Source organism: Lineus longissimus, chromosome 7, assembly GCF_910592395.1.
Source record: "Lineus longissimus chromosome 7, tnLinLong1.2, whole genome shotgun sequence".
Taxonomy (NCBI): Eukaryota; Metazoa; Nemertea; class Pilidiophora; order Heteronemertea; family Lineidae; genus Lineus; species Lineus longissimus.
The window spans coordinates 2,075,590-2,090,760 of record NC_088314.1 but is presented as its reverse complement, the minus strand read 5'-3'; the positions used below and the strand labels follow the sequence as shown (position 1 = coordinate 2,090,760).

The following is a 15,171-nucleotide window of genomic DNA, read 5'->3' as shown; positions in this document are numbered from 1 at the left end:
CGGGCCTGGAAGCTGCACTGTCTATTCACCACAATGAGAGCTCTGGAGATGATACAATCACAACCAAACCGAATGATTGGCCTCGCAGCTCCATCATCTTAGCTTATCCACATGGTGAGAGAGATGTGACAGTCACAACCAGACCGAATCAGCCTTGGCTGCCCAACCATCCTCCCAACATGGTGAGAGAGATGAGACACATAGTACAACCAGACAAAATCGAGTGTGCTTGATCCAGCGTGTTCCCAACACGGCTCGAGAAAAGACACAGCCAGATCGAATCCGTCATGAATGATCGATCATGTCGCCGACACGATGAAAGAGATGAGACTGGCACAACCTGACCGAATCGGACCTGGCAGCTTCACCGTATTGCTGAAACGATTAGAGAGATGGCCATGGTGAGGCTGCCATGTCCGTTTCGGTCTGGTAATGGCGTCTCACCTCTTATACCGATCCTTTGGCGACACAGCGAAGCGACCAGTTCTTATTTGGTGAAGAAGATGAAGAGGTGAAGTAGCCATGCCTACGTTGGTCTGCTGGTTGTCACTGTCTCATCTCTCTCACCGTGTTAGGAAGAGGGTGAGCTCCCAGGCCCGATCATTCGGTCTGCTTGTGACCGTCTCAAATCGCTATCAGCGTACTGGAAAGGCGGTGGAGCTACTAGGGCTGATTTGGTCAGGTCGTGACTGTCTCATCTCTCTCACCGTGGTCGAAAATTCACTTAGGAGCATAAGCTTTATGACATTTGACCGACATGTATGTGACAGTTGGCACACCTTGATGTTACTGAGTTCTGGGTCAGAGATAGGACAATGTCACAACCTGTACAGCGTAAGTGACAGACTTCTTAAAATGCTGCACGCAGCCTAAACAGTGCGATAGTCTGATTGTGATATCTCATCGTCAAAACTATCGTCTCATTTGGGTGTTGAGTGCTCCTGACATAGTTTACAGCATGAGATTTGTATGCAGTTTGAGCAAGGAAGTTTTTTGGTTTAATAGTACCTACATGGTTTCAGTTATTTTTCCATGATAGAGGACATGATCGAAGTTTGTTGTTCAAATTAAAATAGGACATGATTGAAGTCTGAGGTTGCGCTGTTGATACATGATATTATTTAAGTAGGCTAACTTTCGGTGTTTGTTCCCACCAGTAAGATTTAACACGCAACATTGTCTTCCTTCGTGACATGAGATCATTAGCGTCACCCATCGCAGATCGCAGTGACTAAAATTGCTCTTTAGCGTGGCGTATTACAGTCTAATTTCACTGCGATTGATAGTTTTTTGGATTACCCGTCCACATCGTTCTTCAGTAAGTTGGCTGGAGTCCTTGACGTATTAAGAGGAACATTACAAAATGGTACATGGCATATAAACCTCCAATGCCTCAGTCACGTACATTTAGTGAGTTCACGAATTTGCGAATGCTTACAGAACAACTGAGCATGGCACAGGATAGTGTTAGAATAGCGAGCGCCAAGACGCAGCCAACAGCAGCTTTCGTCCTATCTGGGATATGGTCAACCTTTCCGTCATCCACCATTCCAATATACGCCACCAAAAGATACACCAACATAGCGAATGCGTACAGGCTGCATCCAAGAATCACACATCCAAATACGATGAAAAACCATGTATGGCAAACTAAACTGTCCCAGGATGTGACATTGAGGAGTCGGAACTTCATGAAGATGCACACCGAACCTGCTCCAATCGCAAGTAAACCGACGACTGTAGTGGTGGCGTGGCCGAACCACGCGTTATGCGGATCGTCAGGGACGGAGAAGAGCCCGAGCACAAAGTAACCCACGCCATTGAGGACCAAAACGATGCCGGTTATCAAAGATCTCCGGGCTATCTTGCGCAGTTCTGGCATTGCGTGGAATGGGATCAGCTCTGGGACGAATATGCCTTCCGATCGCACGTTGTAGAGCACTTGGTCCTTGTCTGGCTCATGGACGAGGTCTGGTTGTGTCGTCATGACCGAACCATGCATGTTGCCTTGCTTCTCCATGTCCACTTGATAATCCAATCTGAAGCGGGAGAGAACAATGCATTGATAATGAGTGCTCCTGAAAAGTATGAGTAATAAGAGGGGAACGTCTATGGAGAATTAGTTGAATCAATCTATCGCGAGTCTAGTATTTCGTGAAGGTGAGATACAGTGTCAAAAACCAACACGATCACTCTAACTATCAGTCCGCATCTACGTGTATTATCATACAACATACAAGGTGCGGACCGACGAATAATTTTCAGATTACATGAGGCATGAGACTTGGCGTTATTAGGGTACATCGTAGACAAAACCCTGGGTTCCTATTATCAATTCCTTGACACGTGGGGCCCCTCCAATTTTTTTTCTGTGTACAAGAACAGCAAATGCAAACTCACCTTCAACATGAACCAAATCCACTTGTATAGTGGGCAGCCAGAATAGTGTCACTGTGTCAATTAGTAGGGCCACGGACTACCAAAGGTACAGTCGAGGTTCACTAAATAACAACAGGGATTGATAAGATGATACAAGTCAAGAGCCTGGACTATTCTTGACTATCTATGACAACTTTTAGCATGTTTTGCATGCACGAACACGAATTTCATTTCAGTCCTTGTACGGAAAGGGGTTGTTTATAGATTTATGGCACAGTTTACGCACTCCAAGGTACTAGTAACCTGGACTGAGTAAGTTTGGTCTGTCTTATCTGAGATATCCTTGCGGTTACATCTCACACATCGGAGGTTCATCCTATAGACAATCCGATATCAACTTGCCCAAATCTCGACCAATAGGTAAACTCTTGACACAGTTTAGGAAATCGATAAGGTATTCTGTTTATTGATAGAATAAGTTTATTGCCGCTGACATCTCTATAGCGCTGTGTTCCAAATGATTAGAATCTCTTCAAATTGAAATATCGTAGACTACACGTACATATGATACAAGATCTCGAGAGAAATATCACACTATTTGCCCTTCATGGCCTACTAGACGCTAGCCTTCATCGACGCTGATATGGCACACCACCTGGAACTGGAGGAAGAATGACGACTGATTGGAATATCATGAGACAGGGCTATCGATTGTTCGAACATACAATACGAACAGACGCATGTCTAGTTTTAAAAGATGCCCACATTGAAGTAATCCTGCTCTTGGCAAAGACAGGGTAATATGATGTGGAGGTCAAATTCACCGTCTCATTTTTAGCCCTGAGACTCATCATTGCGGTCTTAATACCAAAACTTTAACGAATTGTCCTCGACCACATACACGTGTTGTCCGCAAAAACATACTAAAAACTATCCTCGCTGGTTGCTCCGTCAAAATGGTATAAGGTATTCGAATTAGCAACATACTTCCTATCAATAACTCATGACTTTTGAGATGTTTTACAGCAGTTACCATGTTCTCTGTCAAAAGTTCAACCGACGTATGGTGCCGATGATGTACAGGAAGTGTCCTAAAAAACCTCCAAGCTGTTTCACAGTGGCAGTTGTTGCCAAATATGTAACCGCAGTCAGCCTGCCAGTGGAACTGGACGTCCAGGCGAGTGTCAATGCATTGTCTGATGGCGTAGCGCTTGTTGCTAATACGCATAGGGGAATAAAGTTAGCGATATTTTTAATCAGTCCGTGGCAGGAGATCCGTGGCTGCTACATCGAGCAGCTTCTTTTATCAGGCTACGAAGACAAACGCAAAAGGTGAGTAACCATGGACCAAAATACTGTCCTTAACAACCGAATTGTTGGAATGGGATGGTCAGAAACGAAATGGAGCCCATTTTCATTAGACTCTGTACTTCTGTAATAGAGACACCTATACCTATAGAAGAGGCATTTGACCAGTCCAAATGATATACTAGGTTCTACTGTAATGTACAATCATGTACATATTTATATCATCTTGTTTACTTTTAGATGGCTCGACTTGGTTTGATTCTGGGCGTCATTTCCATAATTGGCCTCTCGTCTGCTGTTGATGACAAAACGTTTTCAAGAGATTGTGAGTTTTTTATCATTGTGTTATAAAGTGTACACCAAACTCGTTATGTAAGCGGGAACCAGTTGGTCGAATGGTCCCTTTAGCGCAACCAGCAGTTCGAAAATATGGGAGATGATTGCTTATAATGGCCTTGGGCCGACATCATTAGTTTCGGTCAACTCCCAGATTTTACCTCAGATGCCGAGCTTGAATCAAGTTTCATGCCGCGTCTTCCCGCAGGGGTGCGCAATACTCCTTTGGCCGCTTCACCCGCGCGTTAACTAGCGCCATTTGCGGGAAGTGGAAGTACATTTGTCGTATATCACAACCAAAAGACGCCAACCGTATCGGGGTGCGACTTATTTTGCCACGGGATCAAAACTATAAACTTTCCTTTCCAGCGGCGGGCAGGCCTAGTATCGCTCTTTGCGGCCATGCTGATATTGTGTTTATGCTGGACGCCTCAGGTTCGGTTGGTTTAGATAACTTTGAGACCATCAAGCAGTTCACTCGAAGGATGATCGAGGGGATGGTGAAGATTAAAGCGGAGGCTTTACAGGTACGGATGCAAACAATGGGTGATATGAATAAAGGCTAGCAAATGCTTTTACTTCAATTTTGTACAGAAAGGCCTAGTGTAAATGTACATGGAGTTTAGATAAAAGCATTTGCTAGTCTTTATTCATATCACCCACCGACTTGAAATTGATAACATTTTAAGTCGGAAGAAGACATCATTGAAATTAATTTGGTAGTGATGTCAATCTGTCGGAAATTGCCTATACCAGCGGTAATGTAGGAATATATAGGGTAGAATGGATTATTTGTAGACCCTGCATATTGTTTAATGCTTTGGCATATCAGTCTGTATTTGTTATACGTGGAGACAGTGTCGCGTGTACATCGAACCTTTCGAGAGTGGTCCCCACGCTCAGAGACCGAAGGACAAGAGACGAAGGCTGTGATACGGCAACTTTTATTGGGCAAGTACATGTATATATATAAATACTGCAAAACTTGGAATATAATAGGCAGGTTTCGCAAGCCCGAAAGAAAAGTCGTCTAAAGTATATCATACACTTCGTAGCTCTTCGTAAGGATTGCGAAACCTGCCTAATAACGCAACGTGTACAACAACGCAACGTTAACAAAATAACGCAACGTTTACAATAACGCCGCTTGGGCAATCGGGCCAAGGGATCAGATGCAGGGTGGGGTGGAGGGTGTTGCAGTGTCGATAAGGATGAGGAGGGGTGGGAGGGACATAGGCAAATGGCAATGACATGATAACAATTGAACAATACACGCTTTCAAGGTGGCAAGAACCGATTGCTGACCAAAACAATGGCATAGTCTGTTTACACCAATGGAGAATTCTCTTTATATTTTATCCCAAAACCGCTCAATCAAAATGGTGCAGAGACTTGATATTGACGTTTATTGTCTTCAAGAGGAAATTGTTCAAAAAACTGATATGGGCCTAATATATCAATAATATCCTACCTAAAACATTCTCTGGGCCTGCCTTAGAAAAAAAGAAAGAACTAATGAGAAATCTAAGCCTTTAGAGCAATGATATTGATCTACAACAAATTCCTCTTGAAAACAAATAACATGTCAATAAGGCGCATCCGTGCATCATTTTGAGTATTAAATGTGGCACAAAAATGCAATGTAGAACCACTTTTTTGCTGTGACCGAGACAGCTACCCAGACAAATACTCCATTGCTGTTGCACCTCGTGCTGTAAAATAGAGCAGTCGTTATTTCGTCACAACCATCACCAAACGGCAAATTAATTACCACATTGAACACGGATCAAGAAATAGCAATATTCTGGATCAGCGAGTACATACATAAAGTGCTATTGATTTCAGCCCAATTGGGAAGAAGCACATTTTTTGAAAAGGTTCACTTGAAACAAAGATTGAATTTTCATGAGAGTCAACGCAACAGCATAAATTACAACAAGAAAATGGTAAATTCCGTTGGGAACTGGTGTTCCCTGATCAGGACCTTTGACTTCTGGCCTGGAATAGAAAGGGAAGTAACATTGAAATATACACTAAAAGAAATGAAAGAGAGCATTTTTCATGACGTTTTTTGGGTTTTTTATCTTCTGTTATAGCATATCTGTGACAGCCTCATTGGCACGAATAGATATTAAATAAATTAAATTGAATTGAATTATTGTCAGGCAATGGTGGTCAACCTGCCTCTGGTTCGCCCCAATATCTGTCACATGATGACGGACCTGAAGCCTCATTTCATCAACTGAAGCCAGCTTATTTAGTTTTATCGCATTTACCTGAATTTTGTTCCACAAATCTGGCATCCTAAATATTCATCTCCAACTCATGCGGGATGGGCAACTGGGAGCCAAGGCCTGCTCAACCAGGAAACTTGTCCTCAAACTGATAACTTCCCACGCAGAAATGGTCTCTGTCGCGTTGGCTCGATTCTTGGGACGGGACAGCAAAACCACACGAGATAGAGCAATTATTCACCTGAAAAAATTGGAGACAATTCGAATGCTGCTTCAGTCAACAATGGGCGATCTGTTGATCAAGAGTTCAAATCGCCCATCGTTTCAAAAAACGAGAGCTGGACAGACAGTCCCAGCTACTCTTTGCAGATTTCCTTCTTGCAATGCAGCCATTGCGTTTTGTCCATTGCATTATTGTTTGCTTATCATAAATTTACTTTAAGGTCACGTGCAGGTCTTATTGGTAATTGCTGGGGTGAAACTTGGTACTGCTGGACAGACTTACATGTCCACAAAACGCAGTGTCACTGCTGGACTGATTTACAAGTCCACAAAACGCAGAATCGGACATGGACATCATTACCCCAGCAAGAACCCAATGTTACCCCACAAAATAGGGCCGTTTATAATGTTTAAGACATGTTTATACAATAACAATACTGAAGCTATTGCCTGCAGTGACCTTGCTAATTATTTTTATGTGGGAGGGGCCAGGGACCGTGACTATTGATAAAGTCCTCACGATATTATATTCGTCAACAATGGGGCACAGACTTTCAGATATTTTCGTGACTGACCTCTATTACCAGTACAGTCCAATATATATTTCATTTTTTTCGTGACTGACCTCTATTACCAGTACAGTCCAATATGTATCTCATTTTTTCGTGACTGACCTCTATTACCAGTACAGTCCAATATATATCTCATTTTTTCGTGACTGACCTCTATTACCAGTACAGTCCAATATATATCTCATTTTTTCGTGACTGACCTCTATTACCAGTACAGTCCAATATTATATCTCATTTTTACGTGACTGACCTCTATTACCAGTACAGTCCAATATATATTTCATTTTTCGTGACTGACCTATATTACCAGTACAGTCCAATATATATTTCATTTTTCATGACTGACCTATATTACCAGTACAGTCCAAAGATACTATTTAGTCTGTATATTATTCTAGGGCTGGGGTGGGGGATGGGGAAATTCTCCAGTGACAAACTTCTTGATTGTCATTCTGGTAAAGAAAAAACACGTCCAAAGGGGAAATTTATTCTCACAACTTTTGACAATGCTCGAAAACAACTTTAAAAATGTACATGTGGCGAGTCGCCACATGTGCTGACTTTACCTGTGGATCTAAATATATATATCATAATTGAAATCCTTAGGGAAAAAAAACAACTTGAAGACAAAAAGGGTTCCATGCCCTGGGTTTCCATGTACCGCGAACGATGCTAACGATAGGATTTAGCTGACAGCATTTGGCCACATGAACCCCTCCAGTCCAAAGACGCGGGGGGCGTCAGATCAATTTGAAACCGCCATGGACATCACTTCTTCCCCCTCACAAGTCGGTCGCGATGACCTCCATGTGCAAACCATTTTGGCTGTGGATGCCCTGGTAACCCATGTCGCCTAACCCGACATAGCGCGCTGCCTGATTAGAAGTTACCGCCTCTGAGACCCAGGGTTGAGACACTGGGGTCTGCCCCTAGCTGACAGGTGGCTGGAGATCCATATCATAGAGCATACCAACCGTACATAACCGGCTGGACTGGTACACCCTATCAGGCTCAGACCCCCCAACGGAGTCTATTGAGCGCAGCCGCAGCGCCAGTTAATATGGATGGATTTACGTCGTCAAATAACTGTCGACCTGATGAGCATTCGTTCAGAGCACACAGAGTTTATCGGGGTTGGGGGCGAAGAGACAAGACCAGAAACTCCTATGGGGTCGCGGGCGCAATGCAACCCGAGGAACGAGATGCACCCAAAGTACAAGCTCGAAAATAACTGGCTCATCCTTCGCCATAGGTGTCAAGTATGTACCACTTATACAGACAGGCGTCATTAACGTTGGGAAACACCTCACAAGGAGTAGTGCCAAACAGTTTTCAAGACCTCATATTTAGCGAAAAGGTGTGACAATAATGATAATATATCAGATCCAATACCAGTCCCTTGACCAAACCCAACCATTTCTTGAAAGTTCAAGGGGGCGTCGGGGCTTCTGAAAGAAAAGGTATTTGCATGACAGCTACGGTAGATAGACCGAAGTGATAGAAGGGCTAACTCGCTATCTGAAAAGGGCAAGCAGGCGTGTTGAGTGTTATAGTTACACACAACAAGGTCACATATCTATCCATGGCCTGCAAGTGTCGCCAACCCAACACTTCTCAACTAGAGCTACATGAAGTTTTTTTCACGATCATTGGGAAGAGTGACGGAGCAATTTGACGGTGTGTTTTTATTCTTAATTTCAAATCATTTCTCCTACTTTTTTCGGGAGTGAGACAAAACCAATCAATTTGGTCGAGGTCAATCCATTGTTTTTTTTCACAATTAATGACCTGGGTCATGATGCCATCCACGCACGTTTCAATAAATTCGTCTTGATAGAAGGCTTATTTAATAGCAATCCTGTAATTGTCCCAACAGCACCCAGCCAGCCCCTTTCACTGGCAGTGGTTCACTTATGGGAAGATTCAGATACTGAGTAAGGAAAGGGGGTACAGGAGCCCCGGTATACAGATATTAAAATGGTAACAAAATGAATCTACGCACACCATCTTTATAATTGTATTGGGGCTATAGGTAAAACTCAATGGTGACCAGAATATAATGTCTCGCGAAAGAAATTTTAAGTCAGTCTTTTGTTTGCTGCTGGTTTGCTGCGGTTTTCAGCAGGGGGGCCTGGGGGGGGGGGGGGGGAGTTCCCTGACCAGGAGGATAATACCTCTGCTTGCCACCATGCGCAGTCACTTATGCTGATCTCGCCAGTTTTGGACATGGCTTGTGAAATGCAGGCAGGCCTAAGGTAATGCCCAATTTTTGTGCACTGTTTATTGCAGTTCAATGATATTTCAATTTTCCTGATTGGAAAAGTCACGGTCCTACTGGAAGCCATTTTTACAGGAAAAACCAATATATCTCATGCCACAGCTGTCCCTTTAATACCACTGAATACAAGAGGGGGTATCACTAAACTATGGCCATTTCATCACACAAGCCTGGGAACAACTGGCAGGTTTTATCAAAGCTCTGGGATGCTGATCTCCTATGGGATAGGATAGATTAATACTCGATCGTTTCACAGGTCAAATGAGACGATTGGTAATTTCTGCCATGTCTTTAGGTAAATGTCTTTAAACTACTTCGACTTTATGCATTATCTTTCTGAGACGGTCAAGGTCCTCATCATGCATATCACATGTCACAGTATCAAGGGCTGATTGGTTCAGAGATAGAATGTGTTATGAGCACGTGACACGTTGGGCCAAGCACGTGGTGTGTGACGTCATAAAGCATGGCAGACATGACCGATTGTCTCATTTTCTTGCAGCTAGAACGATATAGTACCTTAGATAGGGTATGGATGGGCTAACAGTGTCCTCCTTTCAAAGGTCAGCTGAGCCGAGTTTGGAAATATATTCTGGACAGCAGTAGCGGATTTAAAAGTCCCGCATCAGTCATCCCTTTTTGTCAGAGAAATGAACTTTCAGGGCACTTCTTCCCAAGAGAAAATATTTTTACAAGCCCCCCCCCCTCGTTTTCAGAATTACACCTTCGGTTGTATCACGAGTTCTCATTGGTGGGGCAGCGCCCCCCCCCGCTTCTTTCCCAAATTTCTGGATCCGCCACTGCTGCATAGATGAAACGTTTCATAAGAATACATGTATGTGCGGTCAAGGAAGATTGAGAAAAATAACTCACCATGATGGTGTTCACGTCGTTCACGTCGTTTCTTGTGATAAACCGGTTTTGCAGCGGTGGTTGAGCAGCATTAGGTGTGCTGGACAGGATAACATGTCTGGTACCTGCAAGGAATGAAAATGACAAGATAAGATTGTACACAGGTTCAAACAATAGTCGCAAAACTTGGGGAGGAAAAGTTGTGGAGAAATCAGGCTGAACTTACCAATGTTGAACCAGCGCTTCGACCATGGAACATGTGCCTCGTTGGCGTCGACACAACTGAACGCTTGTGTTCCCAAAACCAGTCTGTCATACCAGTAGCACAGCCAAATTCGACACCCCTACACTAATTGAGTACGTTACGTCAGAGAAATGACCAAACCACACATCTATTCAAATTGTGACTTTCAATCGAATTGAATTGTGATTTTCAATCAAATCTAAATTGACCCATTCACGAAAATGCTCACGATTCAAAGCTGACCAGTCAAATAATGAGCTCACGGTCGGATGAACACGAATTGGAGCCATTACGTATTTACACAATGCAAATTTGGGAGAGTGAAGTCCTATATACTGTTTCATGACATTTCAAAATTCCATAGGGTATGATATACCATGCAATCGAATTAAAAACTATTTGGCAGTATCGGCTTAAGAAATCTTTCGAAGGGGCTTACTCTAAGGAAGGGGTGGGGGTTAGTGAAGGTGACATCTTGAGAACCAGGTTAGTACGAGGGCCATGACCAAGAAATAATTTGATTTATAAGTTTCATACTTAATACGCAACCCTCAAAATCCACTACGGCTTGATATTAGTATTGATCATGACTAATAGACAATGTTATCTAGATCTCCCAATACCTCACAAAAAACGTTTGCCTTGATCATTCCTCGCCACAGAAAGCGGACGACTCAATACCATTGTTGTCAAGGTCACCAACTGGAGCATCATTGAACTATCCACCCAAGTGAATCAATGTCGCAAAATGGCTTGTTTTTGGAATGATTCGTCTAGATATATATGTCAAGGTGTGAACGGGGCCGTATTGTTCTTTTCAAGATTGCAATAATGCAAATCGGCAGCCTCAACAACACGGTTGAGCATCTTCATCTGAATTCCTTCAAATACCCCGAAGAGGTCAACCTGCTCATTGCCACCCTTGAAGCGTTGCCTGGGCTTCATCGTTTAGAAACCACCCGTACGGGTAAGTAGCGAAATCATGATACGTATCTGCAATCGTTCTTGAGGGACCGAATAACTACACATGGAAGCAGTCGAAAGCATTATAATCAATGACCTTATGATTTGGCCTCCCTATTTTGCCTGCGTGTAAAACTAAAACCCCATTGGTCAGAACCCCCCCCCCCCCCAAACTAAACAATAACTCCCCCAAGTATCCCGACTTAAACCCTTAAGACCCGCCCCCACTGAACCCCCCCCCCCCCCGCTACGCAGGCACAAACGTGCTATCGTTTACAAACGCTTCCACACAATGGCGAAGCGCAACTTGACTAAGGTATAAAGCATCTTCAGAAGAATTTCTTTTCACTAAGGGCATGCGATCGGGCATATGAGGCGCAACAGCTTCAAGAAGAAGTTTGGTGGAGGAACGCCTGACAGGAAGAAGATTGCCATTGTGATTACAGATGGGCGCACCAAGGACCCAGAATCCCTAGCAATGGAAGTCAAGGTAATGGGAAGAGAAAACGAAGCTCGGTACATCGGCGTTACGCCGTCATTACATGGGGCATTGGCGATCTGACGTGGAGCGAATAGGAGTCCCAAGTCCTGAGGCGGATTTGCTCATAACAACACCGTGGACTCATCAGTCTGAGGTATCATCAGTCACCATCTAAATTCAAATTCTGACCAGTTTTCGAATAGATTCTTGGTAAGGTAGCAACATAGCTCCCAAGATGTTCACGATTTCCCTCTTTATATTCACTTCAGGCTGCCGGTGACGCCGGCATAGAATTCTTTGCCGTGGGCATAGGGCATGACATAGACTTGAACGAACTACTCACTATCACTGGCGGGCGTCCCCACAGGGTTGTACTGGTGGACGAGGACAAGGAAGTACTCCTTGATAAAATTGAGGAACTCCTCAAGTTGCTTTGCGGTCAGTATGCATCCAGAAATGTGGTAAATCGCTTTACCAGAATCAGTCAGGTGTCTTCCACAGATGCGTTTTACAAACTACCGTTCTCTCCATCAATACATGTACAATGTAGTTCCCGACACTGAAACTGATAAGCTGTGTTTCTTTTCTAGCAAAGAAGTGTCGCACTGTCGCCGACGCTGCGTTCATCATGGACGCGACAGGTAGCATGGGAGGGAGCAACTTCGAGATAATTAAGACGATTGTATCCCATGTTATTGACGGTATCGGCATCGTCAACCCCTCCATGATTCAGGCTTCTGTGATCAGATTCGGACACGCGAAGGTAACCCGTCAGGCAATTGCAAAGATGCCCAATGGGAACTAATCCTAGCTTGATCATGCTATCGCCCGTCGATCACACTGCTTCAGTCTCTAATGTCTGGCCGTGCAACACCACATTTATCATGGACCAGCCTGGTATCCCGTTTGGCATAAGCAAGCCATGCATGTCTTATGCTCTTCGGAGGGCATAAATATCAATCTTTAGGCTTATAATAAAGAGTAAATTCTTGCTGCTTGGCACAACCATTTGCCTTATTCTTCCAGAATACGAAGGAGATGATTCACCTCAATAGCTTCAGCAACAAGCAGGATCTCGATGACGCCTTGTTCGGCCTTGACAGGCTTTCACTCCGCGAGACGACCCACACGGCCATGGCTATTGGACTGATGAATGCGGAAACCTTTACCCGAGAGCATGGCGCAAGAGATTATGCCCCGAAGATTGCTGTGGTGGTCACTGATGGTAAATTTGAAAGTTTGATTGATTTGTGTTCCAGCCTTATTTGGTCCGTAATGTCTTCATCTTGACCCTCAATTTATTGACATTGCTCAGCTTCCAGACAACGCGCGTATGGGCTGAGGCTACGAAGGCAAGTTCAGTAGGGCCTATGTAGTGTCTTTGGTACCGTTAACCCTCTCAGTCTAATGCACGCTGAGTTTGGGACTGGGGTGTATCCAAAAGGAGAAGTCTGGGATCCTAAATCAGGCTAATTCATTAACCTCTGATCGAACACAACCCTGGTAGAGTGAGCAAATGTGTTCTCTCTGTTTGACAGGAATGGCAAAAGACAAAGCAGCGCTCCCAGACATCCTCAAACTGACGAACGAGATGGGAATCCGTGTCTTCGCCATAGGGATTGGCGACGTCGATGTAAGTCATGGCAGCAAAAGCGACTCTGCACATTTTTCTAAGATGTTGGAAACTTTCTTATGTACATGTGCATCCCTTTCTTAAATAAATGTATGGCTCAGTGTTTCTGTGTCAGACCAATCCTGATCCATCTACATAAGTTTCGTACCGTGTAAATGACCCTACTAACAGACCTTTAGGGGTATTGCTCTCACGTTGTTACTCGTAACGGGTGACCTGCCAATGTTCGGTAATCTACATAGACTTGAAAACATGAGATGACGAGCGTGATGTACATGTACAAGAGGGCGAAAGTCTTTGGAAATGACTTCGATATTAACGTGACACGTCACCAGTAACAACGTGAACTGTATATGTAAACCTTCCCCAGGAACTCTTATATTATGACCCATCACCAGAAGCTTTCTAGGACTTCTTTGAGTGGTCTAGAATAAGTCGGATTTAAACTTAAAGACCACCTTCTTGCAGGAGGAGGAACTAAACTTGATTGGAGATGGTCTGTATTTCAAGGCAGAGGACTATCAAGATATCGTCCCTGTTCTCAGTAATGCGCTGGGGCATGTCTGTGGTAAGTGATGGCAATGGTGGTAACAATGGATTAATTGTTACGCCATGAGAAAGGCCAAGAAAATCCAGGAAGAACAAAATTCTCGCTGAAATCAACTTTAAATTGACTCTTGGCTGGTGTTGGACGTTTCCATGGCAGTTAATCAACCTTGCAAGGACAGGGACCGGCTGTTCAAAACACGTTACGAACTTGGCCTTCGTTTTAACGTGGAACATTCTCCAGCAACATCAGACTCAGCGCAAAGTTAAGGTTAACACCGAGTTAAGTTTGCTTTTACTAGCACGCAGGTGGTTCAATTTAAGCTCGAAATGGTCGGATGTAACAGATATCAATGTACCGCACAGGAAACGATGATTTTGATTTCTCAACATATTCTTTGACACGTACTTTATTCTCTTCAGCGTATCTTGAGAGCAAGACACTGGCGATATTGAAGGCGAACCTGGCCAAGTCAGTCACCGACAAGTGGAGGCTTAGTAAAGTGGTCACTCATATCCAAGATACTGTGGGTCATCACCTACCCTGAAAGCATTATGAGGCGTCGAGGAAGACGGCTTTGGCCAGAAGACACCGGCTACGCTCAACAAGTATAATTGTCGTGATGTCATTGTCAATTGTTCCCGTTTGTTTCCTTTCTTCCACGAATAAACTCTTGCAAAACTGTAATCTCTGTAATGTTGTCTTTTTTTTCGTTATTCGTTTTCTTGAAGTGCTACGTGAAGGCTGCGAAACGATCACGCAGATGCCGCGCAGTTCATCAACTCTGTTACATTTGTGCTTCCAGGTAATCTGCAACGTCCTAGACAAAAACGGACTCGGAGGCTAATGCAACAGGAAATTGACTGGCTAAGTGTCATTCACGGAACCATTCCTTCCTAGATTTCCTGGCGGCGTTCATTGGTATAAGCAACCCGAATGATTGCCCCTCTTCAAATAGCTAGACCTTGGCGATAGGCCGGGCAATTCATTCATAAAGTCTGGCAATTCCCACTCCCTAGCGGCCCTCACTTGGTATTTGCCGAGTGAGCTCCTCTAAATCGCCCCCGTACATTATTACATCTCAACAAGTCTGAGAGCCATACGGCCCATCCACCCAACGCC

The 15,171-nt window shown here is 44.0% G+C and overlaps 1 protein-coding gene across 1 annotated transcript; it reads left to right on the top strand.

Annotated features, from left to right (window-relative positions):
• The first annotated feature begins 3,626 nt into the window (after positions 1-3,626).
• LOC135490896 (cartilage matrix protein-like) lies at positions 3,627-14,697 on the top strand. The gene is made up of 11 exons (XM_064776472.1): positions 3,627-3,711; positions 3,928-4,012; positions 4,393-4,550; positions 11,248-11,392; positions 11,742-11,878; positions 12,139-12,307; positions 12,460-12,632; positions 12,896-13,094; positions 13,408-13,502; positions 13,971-14,070; positions 14,472-14,697. The coding sequence occupies exons 2-11, from the start codon at positions 3,928-3,930 to the stop codon at positions 14,594-14,596; spliced, it is 1,386 nt and encodes a 461-aa protein (XP_064632542.1). The 5' UTR covers positions 3,627-3,711; the 3' UTR covers positions 14,597-14,697.
• The last annotated feature ends 474 nt before the right edge of the window (positions 14,698-15,171 follow it).